At 38.0% G+C, this 18441-nt stretch overlaps 2 protein-coding genes across 2 annotated transcripts in view; both read right to left on the reverse strand.

Annotated features, from left to right (window-relative positions):
* Positions 1 to 10992, reverse strand: part of polr3b (polymerase (RNA) III (DNA directed) polypeptide B) — a 31295-nt gene extending 20303 nt beyond the window's left edge. The window contains exons 1-12 of the mRNA XM_053622898.1: positions 10380 to 10992; positions 10072 to 10104; positions 9911 to 9967; positions 9747 to 9811; positions 9556 to 9631; positions 8174 to 8274; positions 7308 to 7399; positions 7062 to 7179; positions 6826 to 6934; positions 4737 to 4859; positions 294 to 410; positions 12 to 146 (exon numbers count right to left, since the gene is read on the reverse strand). Coding sequence (XP_053478873.1) covers positions 12 to 146; positions 294 to 410; positions 4737 to 4859; positions 6826 to 6934; positions 7062 to 7179; positions 7308 to 7399; positions 8174 to 8274; positions 9556 to 9631; positions 9747 to 9811; positions 9911 to 9967; positions 10072 to 10104; positions 10380 to 10451 — 1098 coding nt within the window. The 5' untranslated portion in view covers positions 10452 to 10992. The remainder of the gene's footprint in view (positions 1 to 11; positions 147 to 293; positions 411 to 4736; positions 4860 to 6825; positions 6935 to 7061; positions 7180 to 7307; positions 7400 to 8173; positions 8275 to 9555; positions 9632 to 9746; positions 9812 to 9910; positions 9968 to 10071; positions 10105 to 10379) is intronic.
* A 2325-nt stretch (positions 10993 to 13317) lies between these two features.
* endouc (endonuclease, polyU-specific C) lies at positions 13318 to 17939 on the reverse strand. Its single transcript, XM_053622899.1, has 8 exons — positions 17720 to 17939; positions 17339 to 17398; positions 17154 to 17253; positions 16811 to 16922; positions 15971 to 16092; positions 15017 to 15129; positions 14652 to 14802; positions 13318 to 13909 (listed from the first exon to the last, which is right to left on the reverse strand). The coding sequence occupies exons 1-8, from the start codon at positions 17728 to 17730 to the stop codon at positions 13640 to 13642; spliced, it is 939 nt and encodes a 312-aa protein (XP_053478874.1). The 5' UTR covers positions 17731 to 17939; the 3' UTR covers positions 13318 to 13639.
* Positions 17940 to 18441: the final 502 nt, after the last annotated feature.

Genomic DNA, 18441 nt, shown 5'->3' on the forward strand with positions numbered 1-18441 from the left:
ACCATCCATACCTGCCCAGCCAGCTCGAGACGCTTGTTTCCATAGTAATCGCGATCGTCCACTTTGTTGCTGCCTTGAGCGAGAATCACCCTGCGCACCATTACAGCCAGGTAGATGCATTTTGCTCTGAAGTTAAACTCCTTCACCTAGGAAACACAGAAAAACACAATTTACATTTGAGAAAAATGTAACTAAATCATGATCAATGAAAAGCAAGAACCCCCCCAAAATCATAGAATTCAACCCTGAATGAATTCAAGTAAAAAGCTTAAGTCACAAAGACAGAGGCTCACAGGAACATGGGTGAGGATGGTGGAAGCAAGCAGCTCTCTGGCCTCCTCCATCTTGGTTTTCTTCGGTCCACCCCACATGCGCTGACGCCGTACTTTGTTTCCGATGTACTTCAGAGCCTGAGATAAAAACAAAACAGTCACAGCGGCTTCATGGGTCTGGCAGTGGATCATTTCAGCATGGGGAGCGCTCGCAATTTACTTTCAAGTCACGGTAAAGAGAATCGTTTCAAATCGGGGAACGAGCAGAATAGTTCAAGGTCCACTAACTCACTAAAGGTGGGTTAGAGATCGGACGCACGGTCCCTCGTCCGACACATGCACACCTGAGCTTGGCACTGCTTATTCGACCGCAAAAGGTTAAAAGGTCACAGAGTGGGATTTTCTTCTAGACCACCCACTCTGACGATCATAGCCGCATGGCTGTGTGACTTATAATAATAAAGCACACGACATACTTCCAACAATGAAAGAATTAAATGGGGAAAACTTTATAAGACTGCAGAACGCTACACACTGCTAGGGGGCGCAGAATAACAGCAATGGTGGTGATGAATGAGGCATGGACTATAGTTTTGAGTTCTGCAACTTTTTCCAGTGTGTTCATGCTGCCTCTCCTAAGAACTGCAAGCAATAAATAAATAAATAAATAAATAAATAAATAAATAAATAAATAAATAAATAACCAGGGGATGACAGGTTGTATAGGAATTTTGACTGGGACCCTGAGCACACTGCACCACACAAACTCAAAACAACACGTCTTTACTCAAAAGATGGATTTTTGCTGCAAGGCATTTCATTTAAAGAACAGAAATCATTAACTCATTTTTTAGACCATTTGTTTAAAATATTTAATAGCTTGTATCAAAACACAGCTGATCCTTGTGCATACACTGTATTTTTAGAACATTTTTACAATTTGAACATCTAATGTATGCTTTTTTTTTGTTTAACTTCTGTAATTTTATACTTCTATTTTGATAATTTTTATACATCTAGTACCATTCGGTACTGCACCTTAAAATCCATCGTACTTCTGTGCAATGACAATAAAAGCACTCTATTCTATTATTAAAATGAGAACTTCATTCTTTAAGATGGTCCGTGTGGCTGAGAGGAAAAATCATGGAGCCGAATCTGCCGAGGTTCTGAGCCACCTGAAAAATCCCTTCCGTCTGAAGCAGGAAGTTGGCAAAAAGCTTTTGTGTGGCTCTTCATTTTAGCTCATAACAAAGTGAAATTGCTTAACTGTTGAAAATATTTCATCATAATTAGCTTTTAGAAAATGCAGGTCTTACAGGGATGTAAAATATCATTTTTCTAGCATTGAGCCAAAATCACAGTTGCTATTTATTATACCAAAAAAACACTGAATGTGGGGGTACAGTGGCTTAGTGGTTAGCATGTTTGCCTTGCACCTCCAGGGTTGGGGGGTTCAAATCCCACCTCTGCCCTGTGTGTGCTTCTCGGGTTTTCCTCCCCCAGTCCAAAGACATGTATTGCAGGCTGATTGGCATCTCTGTAGTGTGTGAATGAGCGTGTGAGTGTGCGCGCGATTGTGCCCAGAGATGGGTTGGCACCACATCCAGGATGTCCTCTGCCTTGTACCCTTGGGATAGGCTCCAGACTCCCTGCGACCCTGCGTAGGATAATCGGTATAGAAAACGGACGGATGAACAGACAACGAATGCTGGATTCTTAACGGTCAGATGTTGATTAATTTTCTAGAACAGCTCCGCTGATAGTAGTCCCGGCTCAAAAGGTTTACGTTGACATGCTTGTTCTAATACATTGCTGTTTTTATAGTTACAACTTGCGCAGGGACTTGGCAGACAATCCACATACATAGATTTATAAACATGTGTAATTGTTGATATGGTTAAGTTTTCTATGAGGAGATATTTATTTTGAATTTTTTTCTAAAGGAGTCTCTGGTTTCAGTGCGCGGTCATGGTTGCTCAGCAACATGACAAGCTGCATTTCTGGGTGATGAACTTCAAGAGATCTTCAGGTAAAAAGAGATGATGGCGGGGGAATGGCTGGTTATAACTGCTAGAACTTTAACAAGAGGATTGAATTTCTTTCATGAATTTTCCACAACATTAAATGTAGCTACAAATATAAGTTAAGTAATAGAAAATTGCAAATGTTGGCCAATTTGTTGTTTTTGGGACATGCTCTTTCAGGGAGGGGGAAGAAAAAACAACAACTTGTCAACAATAATTAAGCTATATAATATAATAAGCTATATATAATAACTAATGACAGCATGGCCCAAAAGATTTGATTTTTTTTACTTAAAACAGAATGCTTACTCGCCTACATTTAACAACTTAATTATGTTCATTTAAGAACAAAAGACCCTGCTTTTAAATTTCTGCAGCACAGTTATGACAGGCTCTGCACCATCACTTGATGACAGACGCTGCCTCTAGTGGTCAATCAGTGCCAGAACATGTTCCCTCCCCTCCTATTAGAAGCCTTTAATGATTTTGCTCCAATACATCTTATCTGAAGTCTGTCTGGGTCAATTGTAGCATGCACGTAAGGCTCATTAAGAGTCCTGATGTGACGCACACAATGGTACCGGTGCACAAACAGGCGCGTGGGCATGCTCAGACGCAGGTTGCTAGGATGCAGATATGCTTCTTACCAACCTATTGTTGGGGTTTTGTATAAAAATAAAAAAAGACGTCTGCTGAGCAAATTGGGCCTCAGTACTCAACAATGTACATCAGACACATTTTTAAAAGACAAAATGACATTGTTACGTAAGCGATGAGAAACAAACATTTAACATTGTTAAATACGGCAGTCATAAGTGAATTAATTAATGATGATATTAAAAATGGTGCATGCTGGTCACTTTGTACAAGTCCATTATTCAGTTATTCAATTAATCAGGGTGTTAAAGAGAGGGAAAAGAAAAGAAGCACTAATATGCTTTTTGAATACTAGAAGAATTCACAGCAGATGTGACACGTAAGCAACACATCTGTGTAGCGTAAATGTAAACGCCACCGAAATCCAGACGATACGATATTCGGATTGTGCGCGGTGTAGATGTAGAGCAAACACTAAATGGCACTAATGGATATTATAGCAACATGAAAACCAGAACACACAAATATGCTGCTAATTCGCTATCTCGCTGTCTCATGTCATATGTTTAAGTAAACAGCGATGTAATTACAGCTGGTCCAAATTCATTCATGTTATACCGACACGGTTTGTCATTAGAGGTGCTTTCAGACATGAAGCTTTTATTTCAAACCCTGGTGTGTTGACCCCCCTCAGCTCGATTCATTTAATCAGAAGAAGAGAACACGACAATCATACTCAGGTGGGGACGGCTCCAAGAGCTTCAGAACGAGTCTGCTTGAAAGTGATCTCTAGCATTGTTCGGCTGCAGTAAAAATGTGATTCGATTCCGAATCGACCCAAAATGCAGGAAGTGAACTGAATAAGCTGTGTGTTGAGGGCATTTTCTTGTGTGTGCAAGCTACAAAACTGACACACAAGGGCATAGCTTTAGTGCTACAGAAATACAATGGGTTATGTGTTTCTGAACAAAGAACAAATAGTCATCGTTTTTAATCGCCGGCTGTAAATTCTCCGAGCTTGGTTGGCATCAGTGATTTCTACAGGGTGTCCCAAAAAAATCTCCATACAGAGGGGAAATTGAACACTTTTTAGCAAAAAATTTTTTGTTCAGATATCCTTCAAGAACACCTCTGACAAAAGACAAACCTACTGAAATCACTGTCACGGCTGGATTGTGAAGTAAGATTGCGATGGACTTTAACAGGAAACATGGCGAGCACATCACACACACACACACACACACACACAACACTGTTGCCAAACTTATTAACAAATACAAAAAGACTGGAAGTATTGCGGTCCTCCACGAACAGCCACTGATGAAGGCACAACCGATGTGGTGCTGGCAAACATAGTCCACTGTGTATGGAGACTTTTGGGACACACCATATACACACTGGGCAAAGATTTGCTTATATTTTTATGATTGTATTTCTGACCCTCCTGCACACACATCAGCCAGTATTCTTTTTGCTTTTTGGTTTGTGTAATAATTTGTGCAACTTATGTAAAACCAAACCAAAGCTAATTATTTGGTCTAATAGTGACGGTGCCGTAAAATTTCATAAGAACAAATTCCAATAAGAACAAAGCGGAGCATCTGGTGTGACTTCAGCAACTTTAACTTCTAAAACATTTAATTAACATTACTGGTCTTGTGGCACATCAGAAGAATGTGCATCTCCATTCTGGTACTACTTCCCATATTCCATAAACGTGACTTAATTCAGTAAACCGAACAGAAGATGATGATATTTTCCTTCTCATTTCAGCAGAATTACAACTAACATCATGACACCATGCGTCTTTGGTGATACAGTACGTGTAGCTGTGGGGTACCTGTGTCTGGGTGAAAATCTGAGCCTTCTGGCACTCTTCCAAACTGGGGGCGAAAGCAGCCATGACATGCTCCTCTGTACCAATCATCTGCACGATCTCCTGATCGCTCTCCACACCCATGGCCTGAAAACACAGAGGAAATCAGCTGTGAATAAATATATACAAACAATCCCTGTATCTTACAACACACTGTGCTGATGGCCACATCGCAGGCAAACATCTGTATTTGACAACAGGAGAAGTGTTTCAGAGGTGAGGAGTGAATTTTAGGCCTCTCTGACATTTACTTATGCTAATAGACAACTGTGGGAACAGGACCAGGCTTACACGCAATGCGTATAGGTCTGCGTCGTTTGCCAAAGCCTCCGAGGAGCAAGCGAAAGCATGAAGGAATTTACTCGGGATGCACAAGTGCAGAGCAAATATGCTCAACAGCTAATTTAGGCCGTGCAATGTTGCAGTCGTATCTGTGTATTTGGAGGGAGCTTGAAGCAAAGTGATTTCTGTAGAGCACTGTGGGAGCCATTTAGGTTCTGATTAAATATGAGACCTGAATCTAACTTTTTTTTCCCTCAAACACCCATACATAATGTACCATTATGTTGGGTTTTTTTTAGTTTCCTGTATATTACTGCAGAATCATTTAAAAATCCATCAGCCAGCTGATTTTTCACAATTGCCACTGTCATCAAGCAGTTCCTGACTTTACAGCTGGTAATATTATGATGCACTCCCTTTACGGTCCTTAAACCTGAAATGGTAGAAATGCTCATTTTACTGTCTTTTTTTATTTTAAGCTATTGGTCTTGGCACTTAAATTATTATAATTTTAAATGCCAAATCGTGAGCAGGGGAAAAAAAATCTTACTACTTACACAGTTGCTCATTTTGCATTCTTCTCTTTGTATTATCATTATTATAATAAACACCATGGTGTGTGGGCTTGGGGCAGAAATGTTTCAACCGTTGCCCTTCAGCGAGCTGCCCTTATAAACACATGCCTTCATTTTAAAGAATACGGTTCATGACAATAACAGCTGCCTAGAACGACCCTTATTTACAGTTTGCAACAATTAAGCATTTATATACTGCATACCTGAATTGTGTTATACTAAACCATTATTTAAAATTTAAAAAAAAACCCACAACTATCTACAAAGTTCTTAGCATTACCCTGTAGGGACAAAACAAAACTATGCCAGACTGACTTAAATGTTCCAGACATTTTGCGTTCAGTTTCTTACTAAATGTTATTAATATCAAGTTCATTACAGAAACTGTAAAGAAAAAGAGATGCAGAATCCTAAGTGTATTGCCTTTGTTTGACAGAGTAATATACACTACCTGTCAAAAGTTTAGACAAACACATTTTTTCCCCCACATTTTAGAATAATAATTCCAAAATAAAAACAAAATAATTTAGTATTTTAGCATCTTCAAAGTAGACACCCTTTAATAGGAGTTCACACCTACGCTGGACACTTATTGGCTATTGTTCAGGAATATTTCGCTCCAAGTCATCCGTCCAAAAAACATTTTTTTGTAAATAAAATGTTAGTTTCCTAATAAAAGAAATTAATATGTTGGCACAATTATATTTTTGTCTACAACACCGATTTCAAACATTTAATCATACACCCTCGGATCAAAAGGTTTTTAAGCTCATGAGAAACATGTCAGTCAAGCGTCCCCAAACTTTTGACCGGTAGTTTGAGTATTTATCTCAAATTCATTTCTAAATTTCTATACTTCCCCAGGTCTAGAAATGAGTGCATTTGAATTTTTTCAGACGAATTTTATTTAAATCAAATAAAAGTCCTCCACCACTATTTTGGCCAAAAGAAAAAAAAAAAAAAGAAAAAAAAAAAAACCAAAACACTGTCCAGTTCATTCAATTGCATACTTCACTTTTCATCTCCCAGTACCATTGAATTTCTTTTTTTTTTTTTTGGTATGTTGCACCATCTGCTGGTTACTGAATCCAAACACCAGTCCCCAGCTCTGATGTCATATACATTATTAGAGTTTGCTCATTTCCAGCAATACACTACATACTCCTATTTATTTCTGCATTCTTCAGCCCTCTGACCTTGAAGATGATGCCGATGGGAGCGTCCTCGGAGAGCGTGTTGTGTTTCAAGTAAAAGCGTCCCTGCTTCACGATCATGTTGGTTCTACTCTTCTTCTCGTGGGTGGAACTAAAGTCCAGAAAAAGAGACAGGGGGAGAAAAAAAAAGATGTTAAAAAAAAATGTGAGGAAGAATAACGAAGAAGTGTCATTTACGAAATGAATGGTGGAAAACAGTGGTCACATGATTGCAGAACCTGGTCACCGAGGCTCCCACCGCGCCCTTGCGGTCTTGCTCCACAATGATGCGGTTCTTGGACAGCTGTTCCTGGATGAGAATGACTTTCTCCTGTCCTTTCACAATGAAATAGCCACCTAAACACAGAGAGAGAGAGAGAGAGAGAGAGAAAGAGAGAGAAACTATTAAAGAGCTACTCAAATGATTAAAACATAGTTCCTCTAATTACATACTGATTTCATTCAGGCTGTATCAGAGGATCTACCTGGATCTAAAGGACACTCGTTCAGTTTAGAGAACTCCATGGGTGTCTTGCCTGTCAGCACACAGTTGGAACTGCGCAACATAATTGGCATCCTGAAAGGAAAAAGCAACCAGTTTTTAATGACTGTTGAAGTCTCGACTCTGGTCAGAAGCTGTTGATTAATTTTCTATAACAGAACGGCTCGGACAGTAGTTCAAGGCTATGTGACCTGTCATTTTGTAGATGCTCTGACCCAGTCGTCTAGCCATCACAGTTTGGCCCTTGTCAAAGTTGTTCAGATCCTTACACTTGCCCATTTTTCCTGCTTCCAACACATCAACTTCAAGAACTGACTGTTCACTCACTGCCTAATATATCCCACCCCTTGACAGGTGCCTTTATAATGAGATAATGTTATTCTCTTCACCTGTCAGTGGTTTTAATATTAAGGCTGATCAATGTATTTCACATTTTGGAAGGATTCTCCACTGGAAGTTTTCTGACACTTTGGAGTTTCTCTGCAACATGACAAGCTCCAGTGTTTTTTTTAGTCATTAATTTCAAGAGAGGAAAAAAAGGAAGGCTAGTGATGGAACAAAGCAATACAAGGAACTAACTTGCTTCACAGAAGTTACACGACAATAAATGCTACTATAAATGGATAACATTTATGATGTCATTTTTGTTGGCAAATTGCTGTTGTATAAAAGGAATAAAACACCTCAGGATGTGCTACTGTTGCAAAATAACTTCAGAGCCTAGCTTGTTTTATTCCTTAATGAATCAGAGTGTGTGTATTATCAGAACGTCCTACAGTACAAGTCCTATTAGTCTGAAATCCAGCCTTCAGTTTGGACATCATGTGATGGCTGAACCGATCTGAGTACCTTCCGATAGGTAAAGCATTACGGATGATCCTCTGGCTGCCTCTGGTGTACTCGATGTCCACTGTAATGGGGGCGGAGTATGTCATGTCTCTCAGTCGACACTGGATGGCGATGACAAATAGAAATGAGACTTAATCATTACTCCTGTTGCCCAACCCTAGCTTCTAGAAATTACACATACAAGTTATTGTACATTGGATTTACATGGATTTTTATCTTCTTTGTAGGTAGATTATAGAACAGAGGCACTTCTTCCTTCTGCCCCATTCCAAACTTAAAGTGGATGCAAACCTTTGCACAGAGGTGTTCTTTTTTTTAACTTAGCGTCCCCTCAGAAACTACTAGCAAGGCCAATTAAATAGTTTTTGCTGTAGACTGAAGACATTTGGGTTTGAGATCAAAAGGTGAACATGAGAAGAGTTTACAATTTCAGCTTTAATTTCCTGGTATTTGTGTGTGTTAAACAATATAGAAAAACAACAACAACAACAACAACAACAGCATCAGCAGCTGATGACAGAAACACTGCAAGAGCTGTGAAGAAAAACCCAAAAACAACAGTTAGTGACATCAACAACTTCTACAGGTCAGGGGTGAAAATAGTACAATACACCAATGAAGAAGACTTCAAGGCCAGAAATATAGAGACCATACCACAAGATGCAAAGCACTCATCAGCAATAAGAATCAGAAGGCCAGACTGGAATTTGCAAAGAAATACAGAGATGAGCCACAAAAGTTCTGGAACCAAGATTGACCTCTACGAAAGTGATAAAACGCCAAAGTTTGGATAATGAAAGGATCTGCTCATGAACCAAAACATACAAGCTCATCTGTGAAACATGGTGGAGGTAGTGTAATGGCTTGGGATTGCAAACCTACTTCTGAAACAGGCTCACTAATCTTTATTGATGATGTAACTCATGATGGTAGCAGAAGAATGAATTCAGAAGTTTACAGGAACATTTTTGTCGGCAAATTTACAGAGAAATGCAAGATAATGATCCAAAACACACTGCCAACACAACAAAGGACTTTATCGGGGGAAAGTGGAAGGTTTTAGTCTGGCCAAGTCAATCACCAGACCTTAACCCAATTGAGCATGCATTTCACCTCCTGAGGAGGAGACTGAGGAGAACACAGTGAAGCAAACAACAACTCAAAGAGGCTGCAGTTAAATACTGGAAAAGCAACACAAAAGAAGAAACCAACAGCGAGGCTTGATGCAGTTATTGCAAGCAAGGGATATGCAACCAAATATTAAGTGTTCTTTAATTTAATTACAATAGTTTCGGAGGGGACTGTATATGTTGCTTAAGTGTTTTACTAGATCATGAATAGACTAGAAGGGTAGACCATCACTGAATTCATTCATTCATTACCTCATGTGGTGAAACTGGTCTGGTGACATTAAAGCTCTCTTCCACATCAGGCATCCCGACATAGATATTGAGGTACCTATTGAGGAAACATAACTGTCATTTATCACTGATACTAAAATGGGGAAAATATGGGGGGGGGGGGGGGGGGTACATAGATAGAATAGAATGCTAAATAGATCCAGCAGCCTTACTTTAGATACCACATGGGATCTGCATCACTTGTAATCTTCTCATTTGCTTTCATGATCTTTTTTATCTGAAAACATGACCATAGATGATGTGAGGGCTCTGAGCATTAAAAAAAACCTTTTAGAACTATTTTCTTGATATAAATAACATGCATATAAACAATTACCTCCACATTAATGAAGTAGTTAAAAGAGTCAATGTGCTGCTTTACCAAGCCTTTAACCTGAAAATGAAACAGTCTCTAACATGAAGGGACTGCTAATACTGGTATTATTACTTCTAGAACTTTCTTTTTTCCTTTATATTAGTACAGGATAGGATGCTTACCTTCAAAAAGGCTGGAAGCAACTTCCATTTTTCCTTGAATAAACAGAGTTAAATATATATATCATCCTTAAACACATACAGAGTCACTAGTATTATACTATATTGGTCTTTTAGCTCGTTGAAACTTGCCGAGCCATATATACAGTAGACTAGACAGGGTGTAAACTCTATTTTATTTTTTTATACCATATAGACTGCATGTATACAGGGACTGGGGAGCCATTTAGGATTCACCTCATGTTAGCCACCTGGCTAACATGTTTAAGCATGCTGCATTGGAGCTCGTGCTGGTTTCAATGCTCGCTTACCTCCACTGTGTCAACTGAAGCTGCGAGCTGTTGGGGAGACATGTCCCCAAAGTCCTCCTGCAGTAACTCCATGCTTTTCACTACAGCTGCCACAAGCTACGCTACCAAATCATATTACAAACTTCATCACCTACTAACAACATTTCAACCGGAAGTTGAATATACACGTGAAAATTGCACTGAAGCGAGAAAATGATCAAATGCGGTGCAACGAAAAAATTGGACCGGGTTAAAAAAAGAACGAACGTGATTAGTTCCACCCACAGAAAATATCTCATCATTACTGTCAGATCAATCTTAAATGTTTAGCACACCAGCGCGACTATTCACAAATATTCTTTGTGAATATTATCTACTTTTCAAGCAGAATTATAAATGCACCATAAAAGCCCGGAGAGAAAATAATGGTTTAATATGCACAAATGTCCATATAAAGGATTGTACGGTTTTAATTCAAAATTTTATAAACAAATGAGCATAGAGAAAGGAGAGTCATAAACTTTTAGAAAATCTATCTCTATCAAAATCAATAAACATGTCCTTTAACAACGAACAAATACATCAACATACAAACAAATGTGCAAACCAATAAACGAACAAATACACAAGCAATCAAATGCACCAATGAGTAGACAAAATTCATTAATTATCAATATAACCTACAATGAATCAATAATCAAATCCTAAAATAAATGTTTCCGTAAATAATTTAATAAAGCATTGAAGCATTTATGTTTTGATTAATATATGCATGTTATTCATTTAGAAATTGCTTTAAAAGACACCTTGAAGGATTTAATGATAAGTCACTCTCCACCCACTGTAAGATTAGATGATAACATTCTGCCAATGTGGCATGAAGGCTTAAGTGTGGAAAAGAATAAGGGGGGAACCAACAATTATAATCTATGTATAAGTATTCGGCCATTTATGTTCATGAAACTAATGACATCAGAAGTTTAGGAGAACTAAAAATAGTTTAATCACCATTCCAATTTATATTTAACCAAGTGTTTAATTAGCTGAAATTAGAAACCTTCCCACATAAATAACTGAAAATAGCTCTTGCAAAGGCATGGCAATACATCAGTAGGAGGTGCATTTGTATACTTTTAGAATATGTACTACACTCAGGTGCATGAGTATTTGCCTCTGTACACCAACATAGTGGATTTGAAATGAAGCAATCAAGATGTTGTAGTGTAGACTTTCAGTTTTAATTCCAGGGCTTTAACAGAAAAAAAATATTTGAATTAACCTTTTAAGAATTACAGCCATTACAGTCTACATTTTCAAAGGCTAAAAAGTAAATGGACAAACTAACATAATTATAAGTATACGAATTATTTTTAAAACTTGGATGAAAATCTTTTGGAGTCAATGACTGCCTCATGTAAGGAACCCATGGGCATCACCAAATTCTGAGTTTCCTCCTTTGAAATGTTTTGTCAGGCCTTTCCTGCAACTGCCTTCAGTTGCTGCTTGTTTGTGGGTCTTTCGGCCTTCCACGTTTCTTCAGTAAGTGAAAAGCATGCTCATTTGGGTCAGATGACTGATTCAGTCATTTAACATTCCATTTCTTTGCCTTAAGAAGCTCTTGGGTTGCTTTTGCGGTTTGTTTTGAGCCATTATCTTTCTGTACAGTGAAGCGCTGTCCTATCACTTTTGCAGCATTTGACTGAATCTGAGCAGAAAGTATAGCTACGCTTCAGAATTCATCCTGCTACTTCTATTAGCAGTCACATCGTCACTAAACATCAGTGACCCAGTTCCACTGGCAGCCATACATACAAGTGTTATGCCATAACACTTCTTCCAATATGTTTGACAGATGATTTGTATGCTTCGGATCATGAGCCCTTTCTTTCCTTCTCAATACTCTTCTCTTCCCATCATTGTGGTATAAGTTAATCTGGGTTTCATCTATCCAAAGAATCTTGTTCTAGAACTGGGCATGCTCTTTTCAGTTGTTTTCTAGCAACGTCTATTTGGTCTTTCTGTTCTTAAGTGTTACCAGTGGTTTGCACAATGATTTGCATCATAAAACTTCTGTATTTACATTCAAGAAGGTGTCTCTTGATCGGAGACTTTGACAATGATACGCCTTCCTCCTCAAGAGTGTTCTGGTCTTGGCTAGATGTTGTGAAGGGGTTTTTCACTCACCAAGGAAAGAATTCTATGATCATTAACTTTAGCTGTCTTCAGTGACCATCCAGGCCTTTTGGTGTTGCCAGTGCATTTTTTCTTTTTAAGAATGTACCAAATTATTGATTAGGCCACTCCTAAAGTTTCTGCTATCTCTCTGATAGGTCTGTTTGTTTGTTTTTTCAGCTTAATGATGGCTTCCTTCACTTGCAGATTGAGAGTTCCCATGAATGTTCCCTACCAGGTTTCGGAAAGCTTGAATATATACAACACTGGACTAATTTCATTGTCGCTTGGTGCTTTTCCGTCTTTTTTGAAGCTCAGTGCTACATTACTATTGCACGATTGTGTGGAAAAACATACATTCTTGGAAATACTGTGTTCCAGCTATCAAGGGGTAACTGATAGAGTTTCTATTTTATATAATTATAACAGCTTCATTAAATACCAAAATCATTCAGGAAAGTATGGGGTTCTGCTGGGCCCCCTGTCTAACCAGGGCCCTTTGATCATCTCCATAAAATACTCATTGGGTGGACTCAATCTTCTAGACCTTTACTGCCATATAGGTCACTTTGTAGGAATAAGTTACTGTAGTCCATGTGTTGATCATCTGCTCAATGGTGGTCACTTTCCACGAATGGATGTGGTAGATGATGACTAATAAATTGTACATAATAACAGATGGGCTAGACCAATCAGCAATTGTGCTTCTGCAAAGTGAACAATGTTGGGTTATATGGTAGGTCAAAACTGTGTAGGCGTTATTCATTTATAGACAACTTGCACAAGGTTTTACTTTGCTATAGATTTATTAAAATGGTTTAAACAGAAAATGGTTCATTCCACTATGCAAAACACTTACATTTTGTGCAATATCTTCGATTAGGAGGGTTTTTTTTCTAAATACAAGGACAAACTTTTAGCAGTTCAGTTTTATGTCAAATAAAAATATGTCCTTATTGCTCAGATACATGCCACTGGTCTTTAAATGATGCCAGCTTATTCTAAAATGCATTGTCAAGTATGCATCGACTATTGTTTTTTATAGCTATTAAAAAGAAGTGCTAAATCTCATGCTACAAGCCGAAAAATCAAGCGTTTAAAAGTAAAGCTCAGTTGCTCTGTAGGTGTCTGTTGTTGCTGCTCAGTAGCTTGGGGTAGGAAGTGCCAATGGAGCGTCCATGTCTGTTGACAACAAGCTCCAGTTGGTACTGGTCCATATTCACCACCGCAGTGCTGGTTTTCTCGGTGGATGTCAGGAAGAGGATGGTAAACACGGCCATCTCAAACTCAGGACTGACACCAATGAAAGTACTGCCCACTGGTTTCAGCAGACCATGCCAGCCGAACTGCACATTCAAGACGTGATCATCTGCATCCGGCTAATTGGTAGAGAACAAGAGATTAAGTCAAATTCCACTCTTTCTCACGTTATACATTCTTTAATTTTCAGAGTATCAACTTTCAGTGACAATGACTACAGCGCTGCTGAATTCTCAAATCTCATGTCAGAAGATGTTGATTACTTTTCTATAACAACAGCTGTGACAGTATTGATGGCTGCAATTCAAATCACAGGTTGATTTTATTAATATAGTGTCTTCAGGTCATACGACTTTGTGCTCTCCGCTTTCTCTGTAAAGTGATTAGATGAGTTTTTTTTGTCTTAATAACTTCAAGAGAAAGAAGCAAATGAGGCCTGATTATAGCTTCCATAATATACTTGATAACAGGAAATAACTTTCAAAACATTAAATGTAACTATTAACGAAGTGGTCTTGCTTAATAAATGAAATGATAAAATTGTTGGACACATTGCTGCTGTATAAGAGGAATCTAAATAATGCCTCTGAATAATGTTTCTTTGTAAGGTCAGTTTCAATAATAAGCAAAACTATTACAGACTTCTCTCCAAATTGGTGTATTGTTACACCCTACACATTGTTGTTAACTCCTTACTGTGTTTTTTGTACTTAATGAAAAATACACATTTTCTTTGCACTTACGTTAGAAAATCAGCTTATCATTTTTACTTAAAAACAACAACAACAACCACTTTTACTTTAAATGCCTCCAACTTGTCAGCAATATCTTTCAGTTAACAGTAGAGGTGTTAGACATTACCATATCATTCCTTGTTGCTTTGTAACCCTTATAATCAAGGAGATTCTGCTTTTCCTGGAGGTAAAACTGGACCCAGTTGTGGAGACCCATAATATCACGACCGGATTGCGTCTCACCAACAAACACATGTTCAAAGCCACTGGAGTCCTCTCTGGTCAGGTAGGTATAGATTTTACAAAAAGAAAGAAAGGAAAGAAAAAGTTTCACATTACTAAATGAGCAAGTCAAGTCAAATTAAACTGTAGACCTCTAGACCTTCTGTTATACATACTGTATGGGTCTATATGTAAGCATAAATGCATGCAGATCATACTGTGTGTGACACAATTAGAGAGAGAGAGAGAGAGAGAGAGAGAGAGACTCACCCTCCAGTTCTATCTCTGTGGTAAAGTCGGAACCACATGTAGTACAGCTGACTCTTAAACTGCCTCAGGTCTGACTTCGATTTTCCCTTTTTAACTAAATACTGGTGAGCCCTCTGCAAAAGAAAAAAACCCTCCAAAATATCCATCATTACATGAATTAGACAGATGTCAGTGTTCACTCTACCACTTCAATCTACACCAGCCGTTACATGTTTTATTGCACACAATATTATATTGTGGGTTTGATTTACCAGGAGCTGCATCTATGAATACAATGTGACATCAAGAAGCAGCAATTTCATGTGAATTTACTACATACTGTAGATTTAGTACTTTAGGAGAATAACAAGCACTTGGCTACATAACCTTTGGCATTTTACAATATATTTTGTATTGTTTAAAAAAAAAGTATGCTTTTGACATGTTAAAACACATTCATAGAGGGAAATACAAACTTTCCATTCATCTTCAATAATTGCTTCATCCTGGTCTGGGTCACAGTGGATCTAAAGTCTGTCCGAGGAACACTGAACTTGGGGTGAGAATATATCCTGGATCGGATGCCATTCTATCTCAGGGCACCATGCTCACTCAGCAATTCAGAGTCATCAGCCTACCTACTGGCATGTTTTTGGGAGGTTGGAGGAAGCTGGAGAACCCAGATGGAGCCCATGTGAATGGCGAGACCATTCAGAACTCAGCGTAGTCAATAACCTGAATTCAGGATCTTAAAACTATTATTTCATTTATTTCCATACGATCATATTAACGTACAGTACATTGTTTGATCATTATTACTTTATAGTGGAAGAACATCTGACAATCCTAAAACACTAAATTACATGCTTAGTTTTCTTTCGTTATTGGTAGGGGTTAGGGTATAAAAATGTTTTCCACTCGATTGATAGGTTTTTAAGCAACAACATCATACACAATGTACTTTAGTGTTTATACCTTCATGACGGCTGTGTCTAAGATGGCATCCAGGAAAGCGTTATTCTCAGCTATCTCATCAGTAGTCACCTTCTCAGATACACCAGTGGACCTTTCATAGTTATCCAGCAGCTTCATGAAACCTAGAAGGGCGTGACAGAGATGCTTAGGTTGACTAAACTCTTTTGAGCTTTCGAACAAATGATTTAATCTGTATGATCACAGACTGTTTTTTTTCCCATCTGATTATGAGATTATGGCATTTATAAACATATAATCCCATTATTATTTAAACATCAACATGAAAACACCATTTGATAGAAAGGGCATGAGAATGACATATGTAGTATATTTTTTTTTTTAAAAAGGAAAAATAATCTCCTTGATCTGAAAACAGATGTAAGTTCTCACAATGGTCATGAAATGGATTTTTAATAGACAAAAACCTTACAGAATCTTTCATTTCACATCTCAATAAAGATGGACAGGCTTTGATCTAAAGACTTGCTGACAGTAGTTCATTTTATTAGGGCTCTCTGATTTTTTTTTTCACCATCAAACAGAAATGAGACAATATTCTCCTTGCATTTATGCTCTTATCACGGTGCAGGTGCTGCATTAAATAACTGCTTCACAGTGCATGAATGGTTCTTTGTATCCAAGCATGAAAAATGGAAGCCTCACAGTTGGATAAAGAATCCTGGCACGCTTGTGAGAAAGACATGTCCAGAGCTGCTCCTGGGAACATTTAAGCTTTTGTGCAAACCAAGCCGATCTTTATGGCATGTGTTTTACGAAGTAGAGCATGTTACAGCAAAGCAGATGCTGTATATTCAAAACTAAAAAGAACATTTCTCTTACATGTGTATGTAGTGATGGATTTCAGTTTGTTCTCGTTCACATAGGAGAAGAGAGGAGATGAAGCATGATCGACTGCGACTTTGCTCCCTTTGGGTATGTAACCAGCTCGACCCTTTTTTGTTTACAAAAAAAAAAAAAAGGAATGCAACCATGTAGACAAAGAATGACAGCATTTATAATATTAGTAAATCACAGAAAACAAAGAAAACCTATATACTGTTTCTTGATGCACTGCACAACAGCTATGGGATAAGAAAAAAAATCCCTTACAGTGAAGAAAACGCTGCCCTCTAACCTTCTCTATGTCCTATCACTTATCTTATAATAAACCGTAATGCCACACCTGCAGTGAGATCTTGTAGTCCGTCCCAGGCGTAAAGCGATTGACATCCAGCTTCCAGAGCTCACCGATTATGTTAGACAGATCCTGGTTTACAGTTTGGCTGTAGATTTGAAAAGAATTTCAGCCAGGTCTGTAAATATTTTATACCACGTGAAACAAGTATCTAAAGAAAAAGATCAACTTACGCTGCTGCATTAATATGTGCAAAGAAGGCCAGGAGCACAAGAAGACATGCCCATAGTTGCCTGGAAGTGGATGCAAAATGAATATAGCAAATAATACAGTCTAGTAAACAGTCAATCATATTGTACAGTCAATAACAATAAATATATTTGCAGTCTATTTGGGATACAAACGACTCTACTGCATACATATCAAATAATTGCAAGAAGCCTGCAGTGGTTTCAGGAAGTACCAAACAGTACAGAGGACCCTTAGCACATAGTTTATAGTGCACATACACACACACACACACACACACACACACACACACACACAAAGCATTCATAAGTGTGAGACAAGAATGAAAAGCAGGTCAAAAGAATAAAATAGCATACATATCTTACCTGGTAGCCATTGCTATTTCTTCCCCTGTGCACCAAAACTGAAGTTACAGCTTCTCTTCCTCGGCTGAATCACAGACTGCTGCTCACAAGTCTAAACACTTACCACTTACTTACATAATACTCCCCAAAGCAAAAATGGGTGAGTGAGGTTTTTTTCTTTATAGAATGACTCATCTAAGAGTCAGTCATTCAATTTGCAAGCACGAGATGTTTTGTTACTAGTTCTCTGCACCCCACACCCCCACACACACATTTTTAAGTGCACAGCTAGCACACAAATAACTTGGCAATAAAAAACAAGTTGCTATAGACACTAATGTCCATAACAGTATACAAGAACATGTGGGAGCCTAAACTGTAACATATGCATGATTTGTGTCATTTGGCAGATTATTCCATCATCCTGCTGTGAAACACTGACTTCTCAAACGACTCATTTACTTAATCGGACATTTCAAAAGAAGCAATTCAGTCAAATAGTCCCAAACAGTAGTGGGTAATACAAGCATCTTATTAGTACACTGTCTAATAAAAGTAGGTCATATACAGTAGGTTGTGGAGAATACCTGCCCATTCTTATCTTATGAGTGGGTTGTGTCAAAATATAATTTGAATATATGAATACCTGTATCATATTAAAATAAGTAGTTTATATATATATATATATATATATATATATATATATATATATATATATATATATATATATATATATATATATA

The sequence above is a fragment of the Ictalurus furcatus genome, chromosome 4 (assembly GCF_023375685.1).
Source record: "Ictalurus furcatus strain D&B chromosome 4, Billie_1.0, whole genome shotgun sequence".
Taxonomy (NCBI): domain Eukaryota; kingdom Metazoa; phylum Chordata; class Actinopteri; order Siluriformes; family Ictaluridae; genus Ictalurus; species Ictalurus furcatus.

Excerpts from the sequence above, each read along its gene's own strand:
- endouc (XM_053622899.1), bottom strand. Across the intron at positions 17,254-17,338 it reads GCACATATTAATGCAGCAGC|CCAAACTGTAAACCAGGATC; the intron begins GTAAGTTGATCT and ends TCAAATCTACAG. Across the intron at positions 14,803-15,016 it reads CACAGAGATAGAACTGGAGG|AGAGGACTCCAGTGGCTTTG; the intron begins GTGAGTCTCTCT and ends CTACCTGACCAG.